The sequence below is a fragment of the Bufo gargarizans genome, chromosome 6 (genome assembly GCF_014858855.1).
Source record: "Bufo gargarizans isolate SCDJY-AF-19 chromosome 6, ASM1485885v1, whole genome shotgun sequence".
Taxonomy (NCBI): Eukaryota; Metazoa; Chordata; class Amphibia; order Anura; family Bufonidae; genus Bufo; species Bufo gargarizans.
Genome location: NC_058085.1, coordinates 246,749,111 through 246,763,509, shown reverse-complemented (window position 1 = coordinate 246,763,509; position 14,399 = coordinate 246,749,111). Strand labels below are relative to the sequence as shown.

Sequence of the window (14,399 nt, the reverse complement as noted above, 5' to 3'; positions counted from 1 at the left end):
CATGTATAGTAGGGCATAAACATTGTAGTCACAATTTTATTTGGGTTGTGGATCTCACAACCACGTAATAGCAGGCTGTTTTTTCGTTGCACAGTAGGTGGCTGTGCTGCTGGAACCATCAGCTGGAACTTCAGAAGCTGCTAAGGTGGGGTTGCTGTGACTCCTAGTAACAGGAGCTAGGGACAGCTACTGTTACAACTGGGAAAGTTGGGGAAGAAACCTACTGTGTATTAATGGGAGTTATGGGGAGGGGAGAGTGGGAAACAAAATGTTTCTTAAAACAGGGGTGGGATCTCTATGACTACCAGGGGTGTAAGTGACCCATACTTTAGTCACTGATTTGTATTGCCTACAGATTTTTGTTACTGGCTCCTAGCTCTTTGACCTAGCTAAGGTTTTTCTAGGCCTGCTGTAAATCATCATCTCTGGTCAGTATTGCCCTTCAACATATCAGACACCTGGATTTTTAGGTGTAAACTTGAGTTAGGCTTTTAACTTTTTATGAGCTTGCTGTAATTTCTTTTCTACACTTTTCTAGGAGTAACCATGAAATTATTGTTTCATCTGACCAGATTTTCAACACTCCTTGCAAAAATGTTACACTCTGTTATGCCTAGTGCAGAGCCTCCAAGGCAGTGAATGACACATGGACTGAAAGAACAAAAAGGCACTGCAGTAGGCATAGCACATGGTAAATGTTTTGTCAGGCGTCTTTTCATAAGTGTTGCAACAAAAAGTTGCATTTCTTTCCTTTTTGGGGGGGGAGGGGGGGTGCATATAATGCTAACACACCAGAAGTAGTATAGCTGTGCAATTTGCTTGATTCCAGCTCAGCTGCATCCAAACATATTGAATCTTTTAATTATGGGCATCTGTCTCACCTCCAGTCTAATCACCAGTCCAGACCTGGATCTCCTGTGTAGACAGAAGGCCAGTCTCTCCTGTGTAGACAGAAGGCCAGTCTCTCCTGTGTAGCTGACTTCTTGTAAGTTACAGGATTGCTTAATTACCTAAGAATTCCCTCCTGGAAGCTCTCAGACACTTTAAAATTACACAAAAAAGGTGGCAGGGCAAAGTTGGATGGTGTAGAAAAACAGGAGTAGCACTCCTAAATAAAATGTAAAAGTGCAGCATATTTAACAAAGAGCATGCAACAGTTGATAAATGTGGAATAAAGTAAGCCAATGCAGACTGTTAACTATAGATGAGTGTTGATTAATTATTAAACTTAATTATGTATTTCCCAACAGGTATATGATTGGCCACAATCAAATCCATTGCCGTGGTTACGTACATGAGGGAATAAAACTTGTCTGAAACTGATCCATAATTCTTGGAGAGCTGTACAAAATCCTGTTAGACTGATATTAACTGATACTGGTGAACAGCTGAAGTCCGTACTATAAAGGAAGAACAAGTCTTATCTTCAGCATTCCTGTTCCTTCCAGTGATATGGATCCACAGAATGTCCACAGTATGCAGGCTAGAAGCAGCTCTTCAGAAAGTGATCATTCTCCTGATGAGCAGCATGACTCTGCTGACAACGGGTATGTTTCCTCACACAGGATTAAAACCTTATAAGTGTGAAGAATGTGGCAGAAGGTTTGCACAAAAATTCCAGCTTTCATTGCATCAAAAAAGTCATACAGGAGAAAGACCCTACAAATGTTCTGAATGTGAAAGGAGATACATTACCAAATCCTCTCTTCAAGCCCACCAAGTCACACACACATCTTTAAATTTATTTCCATGCTCTGAATGTAGTAAAGGGTTCCCTACCAAGACCCAACTCCGTCAGCATCAAGTTGTCCACACAGGAGAGAGAGCCTTTGAGTGCCCTGAATGTGGGAAATGCTTTAAAACAACTTCACAACTTAACTACCATAAGATGACTCACACCGGGGAGAAACCCTTTAAGTGCTTGGAATGTGGCCTATGTTTTGCCAGAAAATCCCATCTTTGTGGTCATCAGAAGATTCATGTTGGTGGAAAGTCATTTGCTTGTAGTGAGTGTAAAAAGTGTTTTTATACTAAATCAGAGCTTGCTCATCATGAAGAAATCCATACTAGGTTGGAAATATTTCAGTGTCCATTATGCCAAGAATGTTACCAGGACAAGTCTGAACTTATCGAGCACAAGAAGACCCATGAAAAATGGTATCAATGTGCAGAATGCAATAAAGTGTTTAACCAGAAAAGTCATCTTTCACAACACAAGAGAATCCACACAGGTGATAAACCATTTGGGTGCAAAACCTGTGGCAAATGTTTTACGCAGAAAATAGGCTTGATCTTGCATGAGCAACGCATACATAGTGGTGGAACCAAACAGTTTAAATGCTCAGAATGTGATAAAAGTTTTGTGATGAAGAGTGATCTTGAGAAACACAAAATGGTCCACACAGGTGAGAAACCATTTTCTTGTTCAGGTACGTCTGCTTGTCCATGAAAGGATCCACACTGGAGCAAAGCCACATGCTTGCCAAGAATGTGGTAAACGTTTCAGAGATAATGATTGTTTGTTTAGACACAAGAAAATTCATGGTGGAGTAAAGAAATGTGTGTGTTCTGAGTGTGGAAAGGCCTTTCTTCGCAACGCACAACTTCTTTCACATCAGAGATCTCACACAGGAGAGAAGCCTTACAATTGTCTTGAGTGTGGAAAGAGATACAAAGATAAAAGCGCTCTGGTGAACCATCAGAAGAATCACACAGGGGAGAGACCCTTTGCTTGCTCTGAATGTGATAAACGGTTTAAAGTGAACTCTGAACTTTCAAGACATAAGAAGATCCATGATGGCAATCTGCCTTTCCAATGCACTGAATGTGGAAAACGTTTTATTTCCAAGAAAAGCCTGAACATACATTATCGAAGCCACACTGGAGAGAAGCCATATGAATGCGTGGAGTGTGGGAAATGCTTTAGCTGTAATTCCAATCTTATAGCTCACAAAAGGATACATACAGGAGAAAAGCCCTATAAAGGCATACTTTGTAGAACATCATTTACTCACGTCTCTGGATTGATCTCACATAAAAAAATACATCATCCCAATGAATAGTGGCTACTGTAAACAATATGCTTTAAAGGAGGATTTAATGGAAAAAAATGTTTTTTTTTATAGAACATAGATTAGAGTTCCTTAACTGAAATCATGCCATTGCCTCCACTAGAAAAACTTAAAGGAAATGTGTCATCGGAAAATAATGACTTTTTTATGCTTCACATATTTTTTTATAATTTTTGATATTTTTAATTTTCCATGTCACTTTTTATATTTAAACTACAACAAACAATCCTGCAGTGTTTGCACTGGCCACTATGTCTAATAATTTACGCTATTTTTCGGTCTGTACAGATCATTTTACTGAAGTTAATTCATTCTAATCCAGCCTGTAATTATATCACCTTAGTGTATAGATAAGACAAGATCCACTATTTACAATATGTGAAGGTCAGAGCTTATCTATTCATCCACTTCTGCATAGGTCAGGCCTAGAAAACTCTCCCATAGAAGGCAATAGGGTCCCCTCCTGTCATTGTGTCTATGGCCCATGTGGCTGCTGTAAAGCAATTGTTTTTAATGCTGTGTAAATGTTAAGCACTGCTCAGGCAAGATGGCAGCCCCCATAATAATGTTCAGGAAATAAAAAATCTGTGATCAGAAAAAACCCTGAAAAAAAAAGGAGATGTGTTACTATTTGGTTTTAATTGGCTAATACAATTTTTGGTGACACATTTCCCTTAAGGTATTTTATAATGTGGTTCCTTCCATGTGTTAGCTCTGACCATTACATGTCGCTCATTTGGGGTTAAAGTGTTATTCCCATCTTGGTCTTTCATAGCACTGGCCAGGGATAGGCAGAATTACGCAAATGGCTATGGAAACAGCTTGCTGTGCTACGATGTTTGTGCACCTCCCATTTACTTTTATGGGATATTTCTATAAGTCTGTGCACCCCTATCTGGCACTTTCTGTGTTTATTACCATCTTGGACATGAAAAGCTGAGATGAGAATAATCCTTTAAGACTACCGAATGCTTGTTCACCCACCCTACCACTTATCCTTTGTAGGAGAGAAGGTTGATGGGAAACCCCATTGTCAATTAGATTTTTTTCTATTTCCTTGGCAATCCAACATATTTTTAAAGACAAACTGGAGAGCAAAAATGACATGATAAGGCTACTACCTGCACATATACAATCATACCACCATACAAACCATACCTGCACACTATTACTTAAAGGTTTTTTTAAACCGATCACCTATCCTCTATCAGTATCTGATAAGTGGACATACGACACACGGGACCCTGCCGATCAGCTGTTTGAGAAGGCACCGATGCTTTGATTACTGCTGTGGCCTTCTCCGTGCTTACCAAACACAGCTGTCACATAGTGATGTGGGAGGGAACGCCACACGGACAAAAGGAGGGAAGGGAAAAGGAACTAGGCCTCAAAGCTAGGGTAAGGGAAACGGACACCACCTATGGAAACCCTAATCCTAGCCCTGAATCCTATCCGTATGAACGGACTTTGAGGGTAGGAATGTTAATACAATGGAAACTGAGACCCTGTAAACCCTGTATTTCCCTGGAGTAGTGTCTGGGCTTGAGACAACCTGTTCCTTCCAATATGAAACAACAAGCGTCTCCCTGAGGTCTAGTAACAAAAGACAGAACAAAATAAAAAAGGGAAGTAGCATTTAACTTCTGAAGTAAATGGATGAGCAGGAACTCAGAAGAGGACCATACACCAGCTCTTTCAATACCAAACTGAAGCTATCAACCGCATAGCATGATGGCTGAAGCCAAACTCAATAGGGGAATTGGAATGACCACTAAGCTACACCTGAGACAAGAGATGTGGTCTTTACCAGCAACCACACTTAAACCAGTGAAACCAAATAAGCTGTCAGATCACTTCACGTTCAGCCAGTCTCTTAGATCTTCTGACACCTGTCACGTTAGAAACCGTGACAACAGCGCTGTAAATTGCATAGTAGCTGTGCTTGGTATTAAGCTCAGCCTCATAAAAGTGAGGACTCCCACTGATTAGATACTGATGACCTATCCTGACGATAGGTTATCAGTATCAAAATCCCAGAAAACCCCTTTAATTTTACCTCTGCATAATGACTGAATCCCACGACACCATGAGCACATACTAACGACACATCAGTGATCAATTCCATCATCCGCAGTAATCAATTCCATCATACTATGAGTACGTATTATAACTATTTAATAATACTAATGGTTGTAATTAAATAAAACAATTATATTCAGTGATGGTAGACAAAAAGTTTACTGGGTGACCCTTAGTGCTTTAGAGAGATCCAGAGGCAGTTCCATCAGGTGCCATCCTGTAGGGCCCTGCAGAACAACACTGGAAAGTAGACAGTAAGACACTTTAGAGTACTTGGGTTGTGATAGGCTAAGCCGATAATGTGAAAGGTTGTTGCTGAAGCGGCTAGGTTTACAGTGGCCCCCCTCCTGAGTATAATGAAGTGACATCTGTGGCTTGAGGCCTTGTTAAAATGCTTGTAATTGAAAGACTATTGGGAGTGGGTTCCAAAGAGCAGTGTGCAGTTAATACAGTCCCAGAGGTGTCACGTCAACACTGACCTGAGGACAAAGTAACCATTGTATCCTAAAGAATGTTCTGTTAACTCTCAAGCATATGGCACCACCTAGAGTGAACTGCAACCATTAAACAGATTGTGCCCTATTAAAGAGGCAGTAACTATCACAAGTTGTTTTCCACTGTTGCGTGAAAACTAAAAGTAAAATCTTATGTTCAACTATTGCTGTCTGTGATCTTTTTTTTTTTTTTTTTTAAAGGGACCTCAACACTACTCATCCACCCTTTTAAAAGCAGATACATATTATTTGATATTGCTTCAAGTTAAAGGACCATTAAACCAGGAAAACAAGATTAACCTACTAAGGAAAGCTTGTCATTAGCTCTTTCTGCATATACATCTGCAAGCTGCACCAGAAGGCAATTGTAGCAGGTATCCTGCAGTCAGAGAAGTGCCTTCTTCCTCCCAGCCCCTCCCTCTCCTACTGAGGACCAACTCTGTGAAACTAGGATGACCTCACAGTGAGATTGGGAAAACTAAGATTGGGAAAAGATCAGGCCTTTACACTATATTCACTTTGATCCCTTCCCAACTTGTGTGGTTCCGCAGGTCAGTAGCTCCCGCAATGTGTGGTGATCGTGCCCACACAGGAGCTGTTTTCGTTCGATCATGGCAGGGGTCAGGCTGTTACTAAAAGACAAGGCTCATGCTGTAACTGCCAGCATTGGAGATAACTTTGATGCAGGACTGCTGACTGCTGCATCTAAGGGGTTCACCACATCGGCTCCCTGCAATGCGACAGTGGGGTGTCGATGGTTGCTATATCAGATTATATTACCTTTCGTTGGCTGTTCTTTTCTTTTTTGTTGGATTCTGGGTTTAGAATCCTGGTTAGGCTACAAAAACCCCAAAGCATATGTACTGAATCCCCCCCCCCCCCCCCCAAAAATAAATAAATAAGATTATATAAATTTTAGAATGGAACACTAGAACCCATAATTGTAGTGTGGAGTTGATGCTCTGGCTTGAGATCGTTAAGACACCAATTTCAAATATTTGTCCAATCCCTGACCCTATTTTCTGATTTAACCACCTGTTTTTAATAATTTTAAATATCTTTAATTTCTATGGGGAATTGCAGATAATTGAGATCAACGCGGTTTAAGCAAGTTTTTAAAAATGTACAGCAATAATATGAAGAACTTTTTGAAGAATGAACATGGAAAAGAAAAACAGTACGCCACAAGGACATAAAGCAAATGTTAACGTCTTTCATCAGTCTGTACAATGTTTTAGAAATTATTTGAAAAAACCCCACAAATTTTGGTAAGCCACAAACCTCAACTAATTATCAATCCGTAAGGTGTATGTCCAAAAACATGACTCAGATGTGCTGCCCCTTATTTGTTCTTTTGGATTTATCAGTCTGTTAATTTTTGTAGGTGAAAAAGTAACCCCAGGCATAGGCCTACAGGTCTAGCTTCAACAATAGACATAGCTTATTGGATTGCTCTTGTTTAGAAGTTTTGTTCCATCTTGTGGTGTGTGGTTTTTGTATCTGAACTATGCTCAGCATAAACACAGAGACTTATGGGGGACTCAGATACACCATGTTGGAAATGGAGCAGGCAAAGTCCCTATTCTGTTTAGTTCACCGCTAAAGCCTATGATAACTGGAATGACATCAGTTAGTAAAACTCAGCACTTTTTATTGCAGCATAGATCAATATAATTTTTTTTGTCTCCGCAATATTTTTAAGCTGTGTTTTTTTCTAGGGTAAATTGCAGATGATTGAGAACAACACTCTTTAAACAAGTTTGTGGAAGTGTACAGCAATGGTCAACCATATCCTTCTCCGAAATACCAGTCTGTAAGCTATATGTTTACCACATGACTCCTATGTGTTGCCCATTGTTTTTCTTTTGGATTTACAAAGCTGTTCATTTTCATAAGGTATAAGGACACCTCAGTAGAGTTGAGCGAACACCTGGATGTTCGGGTTCGAGAAGTTCGGCCGAACATCCCGGAAATGTTCGGGTTCGGGATCCGAACCCGATCCGAACTTCGTCCCGAACCCGAACCCCATTGAAGTCAATGGGGACCCGAACTTTTCGGCACTAAAACGGCTGTAAAACAGCCCAGGAAAGGGCTAGAGGGCTGCAAAAGGCAGCAACATGTAGGTAAATCCCCTGCAAACAAATGTGGATAGGGAAATTAATTAAAATAAAAATTAAATAAATAAAAATTAACCAAAATCAATTGGAGAGAGGTTCCATAGCAGAGAATCTGGCTTCCCGTCACCCACCACTGGAACAGTCCATTCTCAGATATTTAGGCCCCGGCACCCAGGCAGAGGAGAGAGGTCCCGTAACAGAGAATCTGTCTTCATGTCAGCAGAGAATTAGTCTGCATGTCATAGCAGAGAATGAGGCTTCACGTCAGCCACCACTGCAACAGTCCATTGGCATATATTTAGGCCTAGCACACAGGCAGAGGAGAGAGGTCCCGTAACAGAGAATCTGGCTTCATGTCAGCAGAGAATCAGTCTGCATGTCATAGCAGAGAATGAGGCTTCACGTCAGCCACCACTGCAACAGTCCATTGGCATATATTTAGGCCCAGCACACACACAGGCAGAGGAGAGAGGTCCCGTAACAGAGAATCTGTCTTCATGTCAGCAGAGAATTAGTCTGCATGTCATAGCAGAGAATGAGGCTTCACGTCACCCACCACTGCAACAGTCCATTGGCATATATTTAGGCCTAGCACACAGGCAGAGCAGAGAGGTCCCGTAACAGACAATCTGGCTTCATGACAGCAGAGAATCAGTCTGCATGTCATAGCAGAGAATGAGGCTTCACGTCACCCACCACTGCAACAGTCCATTGGCATATATTTAGGCCTAGCACACAGGCAGAGGAGAGAGGTCCCGTAACAGAGAATCTGTCTTCATGTCAGCAGAGAATCAGTCTGCATGTCATAGCAGAGAATGAGGCTTCACGTCAGCCACCACTGCAACAGTCCATTGGCATATATTTAGGCCCAGCACCCAGGCAGAGGAGGGAGGTCCCGTAACAGAGAATCTGTCTTCATGTCAGCAGAGAATTAGTCTGCATGTCATAGCAGAGAATGAGGCTTCACGTCAGCCACCACTGCAACAGTCCATTGGCATATATTTAGGCCCAGCACACACACAGGCAGAGGAGAGAGGTCCCGTAACAGAGAATCTGTCTTCATGTCAGCAGAGAATTAGTCTGCATGTCATAGCAGAGAATGAGGCTTCACGTCACCCACCACTGCAACAGTCCATTGGCATATATTTAGGCCTAGCACACAGGCAGAGCAGAGAGGTCCCGTAACAGACAATCTGGCTTCATGACAGCAGAGAATCAGTCTGCATGTCATAGCAGAGAATGAGGCTTCACGTCACCCACCACTGCAACAGTCCATTGGCATATATTTAGGCCTAGCACACAGGCAGAGCAGAGAGGTCCCGTAACAGACAATCTGGCTTCATGACAGCAGAGAATCAGTCTGCATGTCATAGCAGAGAATGAGGCTTCACGTCACCCACCACTGCAACAGTCCATTGGCATATATTTAGGCCTAGCACACAGGCAGAGCAGAGAGGTCCCGTAACAGACAATCTGGCTTCATGTCAGCAGAGAATCAGTCTGCATGTCATAGCAGAGAATGAGGCTTCACGTCACCCACCACTGCAACAGTCCATTGGCATATATTTAGGCCTAGCACACAGGCAGAGCAGAGAGGTCCCGTAACAGACAATCTGGCTTCATGACAGCAGAGAATCAGTCTGCATGTCATAGCAGAGAATGAGGCTTCACGTCACCCACCACTGCAACAGTCCATTGGCATATATTTAGGCCTAGCACACAGGCAGAGCAGAGAGGTCCCGTAACAGACGATCTGGCTTCATGTCAGCAGAGAATCAGTCTGCATGTCATAGCAGAGAATCAGGCTTCACGTCAGCCACCACTGCAACAGTCCATTGTCATAAATTTAGGCCCAGCACCCAGGCAGAGGAGAGAGGTCCCGTAACAGACAATCTGGCTTCATGTCAGCAGAGAATTAGTCTGCATGTCATAGCAGAGAATCAGGCTTCATGTCAGCCACCACTGCAACAGTCCATTGGCATATATTTAGGCCTAGCACACAGGCAGAGGAGAGGTTCATTCAACTTTGGGTAGCATCGCAATATAATGGTAAAATGAAAATAAAAATAGGATTGAATGAGGAAGTGCCCTGGAGTCCAATAATATATGGTTATGGGGAGGTAGTTAATGTCTAATCTGGACAAGGGACGGACAGGTCCTGTGGGATCCATGCCTGGTTCATTTTTATGAACGTCAGCTTGTCCACATTGGCTGTAGACAGGCGGCTGCGTTTGTCTGTAATGACGCCCCCTGCCGTGCTGAATACACGTTCAGACAAAACGCTGGCTGCCGGGCAGGCCAGCACCTCCAAGGCATAAAAGGCTAGCTCTGGCCACGTGGACAATTTAGAGACCCAGAAGTTGAATGGGGCCGAACCATCAGTCAGTACGTGGAGGGGTGTGCACACGTACTGTTCCACCATGTTAGTGAAATGTTGCCTCCTGCTAACACGTTGCGTATCAGGTGGTGGTGCAGTTAGCTGTGGCGTGTTGACAAAAGTTTTCCACATCTCTGCCATGCTAACCCTGCCCTCAGAGGAGCTGGCCGTGACACAGCTGCCTTGGCGACCTCTTGCTCCTCCTCTGCCTTGGCCTTGGGCTTCCACTTGTTCCCCTGTGACATTTGGGAATGCTCTCAGTAGCGCGTCTACCAACGTGCGCTTGTACTCGCGCATCTTCCTATCACGCTCCAGTGCAGGAAGTAAGGTGGGCACATTGTCTTTGTAGCGTGGATCCAGCAGGGTGGCAACCCAGTAGTCCGCACAGGTTAAAATGTGGGCAACTCTGCTGTCGTTGCGCAGGCACTGCAGCATGTAGTCGCTCATGTGTGCCAGGCTGCCCAGGGGTAAGGACAAGCTGTCCTCTGTGGGAGGCGTATCGTCATCGTCCTGCCTTTCCCCCCAGCCACGCACCAGTGATGGACCCGAGCTGCGTTGGGTGCCACCCCGCTGTGACCATGCTTCATCCTCATCCTCCTCCACCTCCTCCTCATCCTCGTCCTCCTCGTCCTCCAGTAGTGGGCCCTGGCTGGCCACATTTGTACCTGGCCTCTGCTGTTGCAAAAAACCTCCCTCTGAGTCACTTCGAAGAGACTGGCCTGAAAGTGCTAAAAATGACCCCTCTTCCTCATCCTCCTCCTCCTCCTCCTGGGCCACCTCCTGTTCCATCATCGCCCTAAGTGTTTTCTCAAGGAGACATAGAAGTGGTATTGTAACGCTGATAACGGTGTCATCGCCACTGGCCATGTTGGTGGAGTACTCGAAACAGCGCAACAGGGCACACAGGTCTCGCATGGAGGCCCAGTCATTGGTGGTGAAGTGGTGCTGTTCTGTAGTGCGACTGACCCGTGCGTGCTGCAGCTGAAACTCCACTATGGCCTGCTGCTGCTCGCACAGTCTGTCCAGCATGTGCAAGGTGGAGTTCCACCTGGTGGGCACGTCGCATATGAGGCGGTGAGCGGGAAGGCCGAAGTTACGCTGTAGCGCAGACAGGCGAGCAGCGGCAGGATGTGAACGCCGGAAGCGCGAACAGACGGCCCGCACTTTATGCAGCAGCTCTGACATGTCGGGGTAGTTGTGAATGAACTTCTGCACCACCAAATTCAGCACATGCGCCAAGCAAGGGATGTGCGTCAAATTGGCTAGTCCCAGAGCTGCAACGAGATTTCGCCCATTATCACACACCACCAGGCCGGGCTTGAGGCTCACCGGCAGCAACCACTCGTCGGTCTGTTGTTCAATACCCCGCCACAACTCCTGTGCGGTGTGGGGCCTGTCCCCCAAACATATGAGTTTCAGAATGGCCTGCTGACGTTTACCCCGGGCTGTGCTGAAGTTGGTGGTGAAGGTGTGTGGCTGACTGGATGAGCAGGTGGAAGAAGAGGAGGAGGAAGCCGAGAAGGAGGAGGTGGCAACAGGAGGCAAAGAATGTTGCCCTGCGATCCTTGGCGGCGGCAGGACGTGCGCCAAACAGCTCTCCGCCTGGGGCCCAGCTGCCACTACATTTACCCAGTGTGCAGTTAGGGAGATATAGCGTCCCTGGCCGTGCTTACTGGTCCACGTATCTGTGGTTAGGTGGACCTTGCTACAGATGGCGTTGCGCAGTGCACACTTGATTTTATCGGATACTTGGTTGTGCAGGGAAGGCACGGCTCTCTTGGAGAAGTAGTGCCGGCTGGGAACAACATACTGTGGGACAGCAAGCGACATGAGCTGTTTGAAGCTGTCTGTGTCCACCAGCCTAAATGACAGCATTTCATAGGCCAGTAGTTTAGAAATGCTGGCATTCAGGGCCAGGGATCGAGGGTGGCTAGGTGGGAATTTACGCTTTCTATCAAATGTTTGTGAGATGGAGAGCTGAACGCTGGCGTGTGACATGGTTGAGACGCTTGGTGACGGAGGTGGTGGTGGTGGTGTTGGTGGTACATCCCCTGTTTGCTGGGCGGCAGGTGCCAACGTTCCTCCAGAGGCGGAGGAAGAGGCCGAGGCGGCAGCAGCAGAATAGGCCGAGGCGGCAGCAGCAGAAGAGGTAGCAGGGGGAGCCTGAGTGACTTCCTTGGTTTTAAGGTGTTTACTCCACTGCAGTTCATGCTTTGCATGCAGGTGCCTGGTCATGCAGGTTGTGCTCAGGTTCAGAACGTTAATGCCTCGCTTCAGGCTCTGATGGCACAGCGTGCAAACCACTCGGGTCTTGTCGTCAGCACATTGTTTGAAGAAGTGCCATGCCAGGGAACTCCTTGAAGCTGCCTTTGGGGTGCTCGGTCCCAGATGGCGGCGGTCAGTAGCAGGCGGAGTCTCTTGGCGGCGGGTGTTCTGCTTTTGCCCACTGCTCCCTCTTTTGCTACGCTGTTGGCTCGGTCTCACCACTGCCTCTTCCTCCGAACTGTGAAAGTCAGTGGCACGACCTTCATTCCATGTGGGGTCTAGGACCTCATCGTCCCCTGCATCGTCTTCCACCCAGTCTTGATCCCTGACCTCCTGTTCAGTCTGCACACTGCAGAAAGACGCAGCAGTTGGCACCTGTGTTTCGTCATCATCAGAGACATGCTGAGGTGGTATTCCCATGTCCTCATCATCAGGAAACATAAGTGGTTGTGCGTCAGTGCATTCTATGTCTTTCACCGCTGGGGAAGGGCTAGGTGGATGCCCTTGGGAAACCCTGCCAGCGGAGTCTTCAAACAGCATAAGAGACTGCTGCATAACTTGAGGCTGAGACAGTTTCCCTGGTATGCATGGGGGTGATGTGACAGACTGATGGGGTTGGTTTTCAGGCGCCATCTGTGCGCTTTCTGCAGAAGACTGGGTGGGAGATAATGTGAACGTGCTGGATCCACTGTCGGCCACCCAATTGACTAATGCCTGTACCTGCTCAGGCCTTACCATCCTTAGAACGGCATTGGGCCCCACCATATATCGCTGTAAATTCTGGCGGCTACTGGGACCTGAGGTAGTTGGTACACTAGGACGTGTGGATGTGGCAGAACGGCCACGTCCTCTCCCAGCACCAGAGGGTCCACTAACACCACCACGACCATGTCCACGTCCGCGTCCCTTACTAGATGTTTTTCTCATTGTTATGGTTCACCACAACAACAAATATATTATTTGGCCCAATGTATTGTATTCAAATTCAGCGGGATATAAATTTGAGGCCTAGTATTTAGGCGCTGGGTGACCGGTATGGATTTAGTGACAGAATTAGACTTGGAAATGCACAGAAGCGTGTGTGTGAAGTTATTCTGAATGACCCAATGTGCACCTTGAATATTATATACCCTTTTTGGGATAGATTTCAAATAGCTCTGATATAGCAGGAACCACTAAATTATGAAATTGCTAAATTGGGAATTGTACTTCAACCCAGAACAAAAAATGTGCTTTGACGGGCACTAAATAACTTTCCCAGCTACAACAGTACAGCGGTAACGAGAGATTTAGAGGGATTTAAATTTGAGGCCTAGTATTTAGGCGCTGGGTGACAGGTATGGGTTTAGTGACAGAATTAGACTTGGAAATACACAGTAGCGGGTGTGTGTGAAGTTATTCTGAATGACCCAATGTGCACCTTCAATATTATATACCCTTTTAGGGATAGATTTCAAATAGCTCTGATATAGCAGGAACCACTAAATTATGAAATTGCTAAATTGGGAATTGTACTTCAACCCAGAACAAAAAATGTGCTTTGACGGACACTAAATATCTTGCCCAGCAACAACAGTACAGTGGTGGGTAACGAGAGATTTAGAGGGATTTAAATTTGAGGCCTAGTATTTAGGCGCTGGGTCACCGGTATGGATTTAGTGACAGAATTAGACTTGGAAATGCACAGAAGCGTGTGTGTGAAGTTATTCTGAATGACCCTATGTGCACCTTCAATATTATATACCCTTTTAGGGATAGATTTCAAATAGCTCTGATATAGCAGAAACCACTAAATTATGAAATTGCTAAATTGGGAATTGTACTTCAACCCAGAACAAAAAATGTGCTTTGACGGACACTAAATATCTTGCCCAGCAACAACAGTACAGCGGTGGGTAACGAGAGATTTAGAGGGATTTAAATTTGAGGCCTAGTATTTAGGCGCTGGGTCACCGGTATGGATTTAGTGACAGAATTAGACTTGGAAATGCACAGA

General features: G+C 45.1%; 1 protein-coding gene across 2 annotated transcripts in view; it reads left to right on the top strand.

The window, feature by feature from the left end:
• LOC122939822 (zinc finger protein OZF-like) overlaps positions 1-14,399 on the top strand; it is a 40,322-nt gene that overhangs the window by 7,483 nt on the left and 18,440 nt on the right. For both annotated transcript variants that reach the window (XM_044295995.1, XM_044295996.1), the window contains exon 2: positions 1,251-2,429. In XM_044295995.1, the coding sequence (XP_044151930.1) occupies positions 1,466-2,429 (964 nt within the window). In that variant the 5' untranslated portion in view covers positions 1,251-1,465. The remainder of the gene's footprint in view (positions 1-1,250; positions 2,430-14,399) is intronic.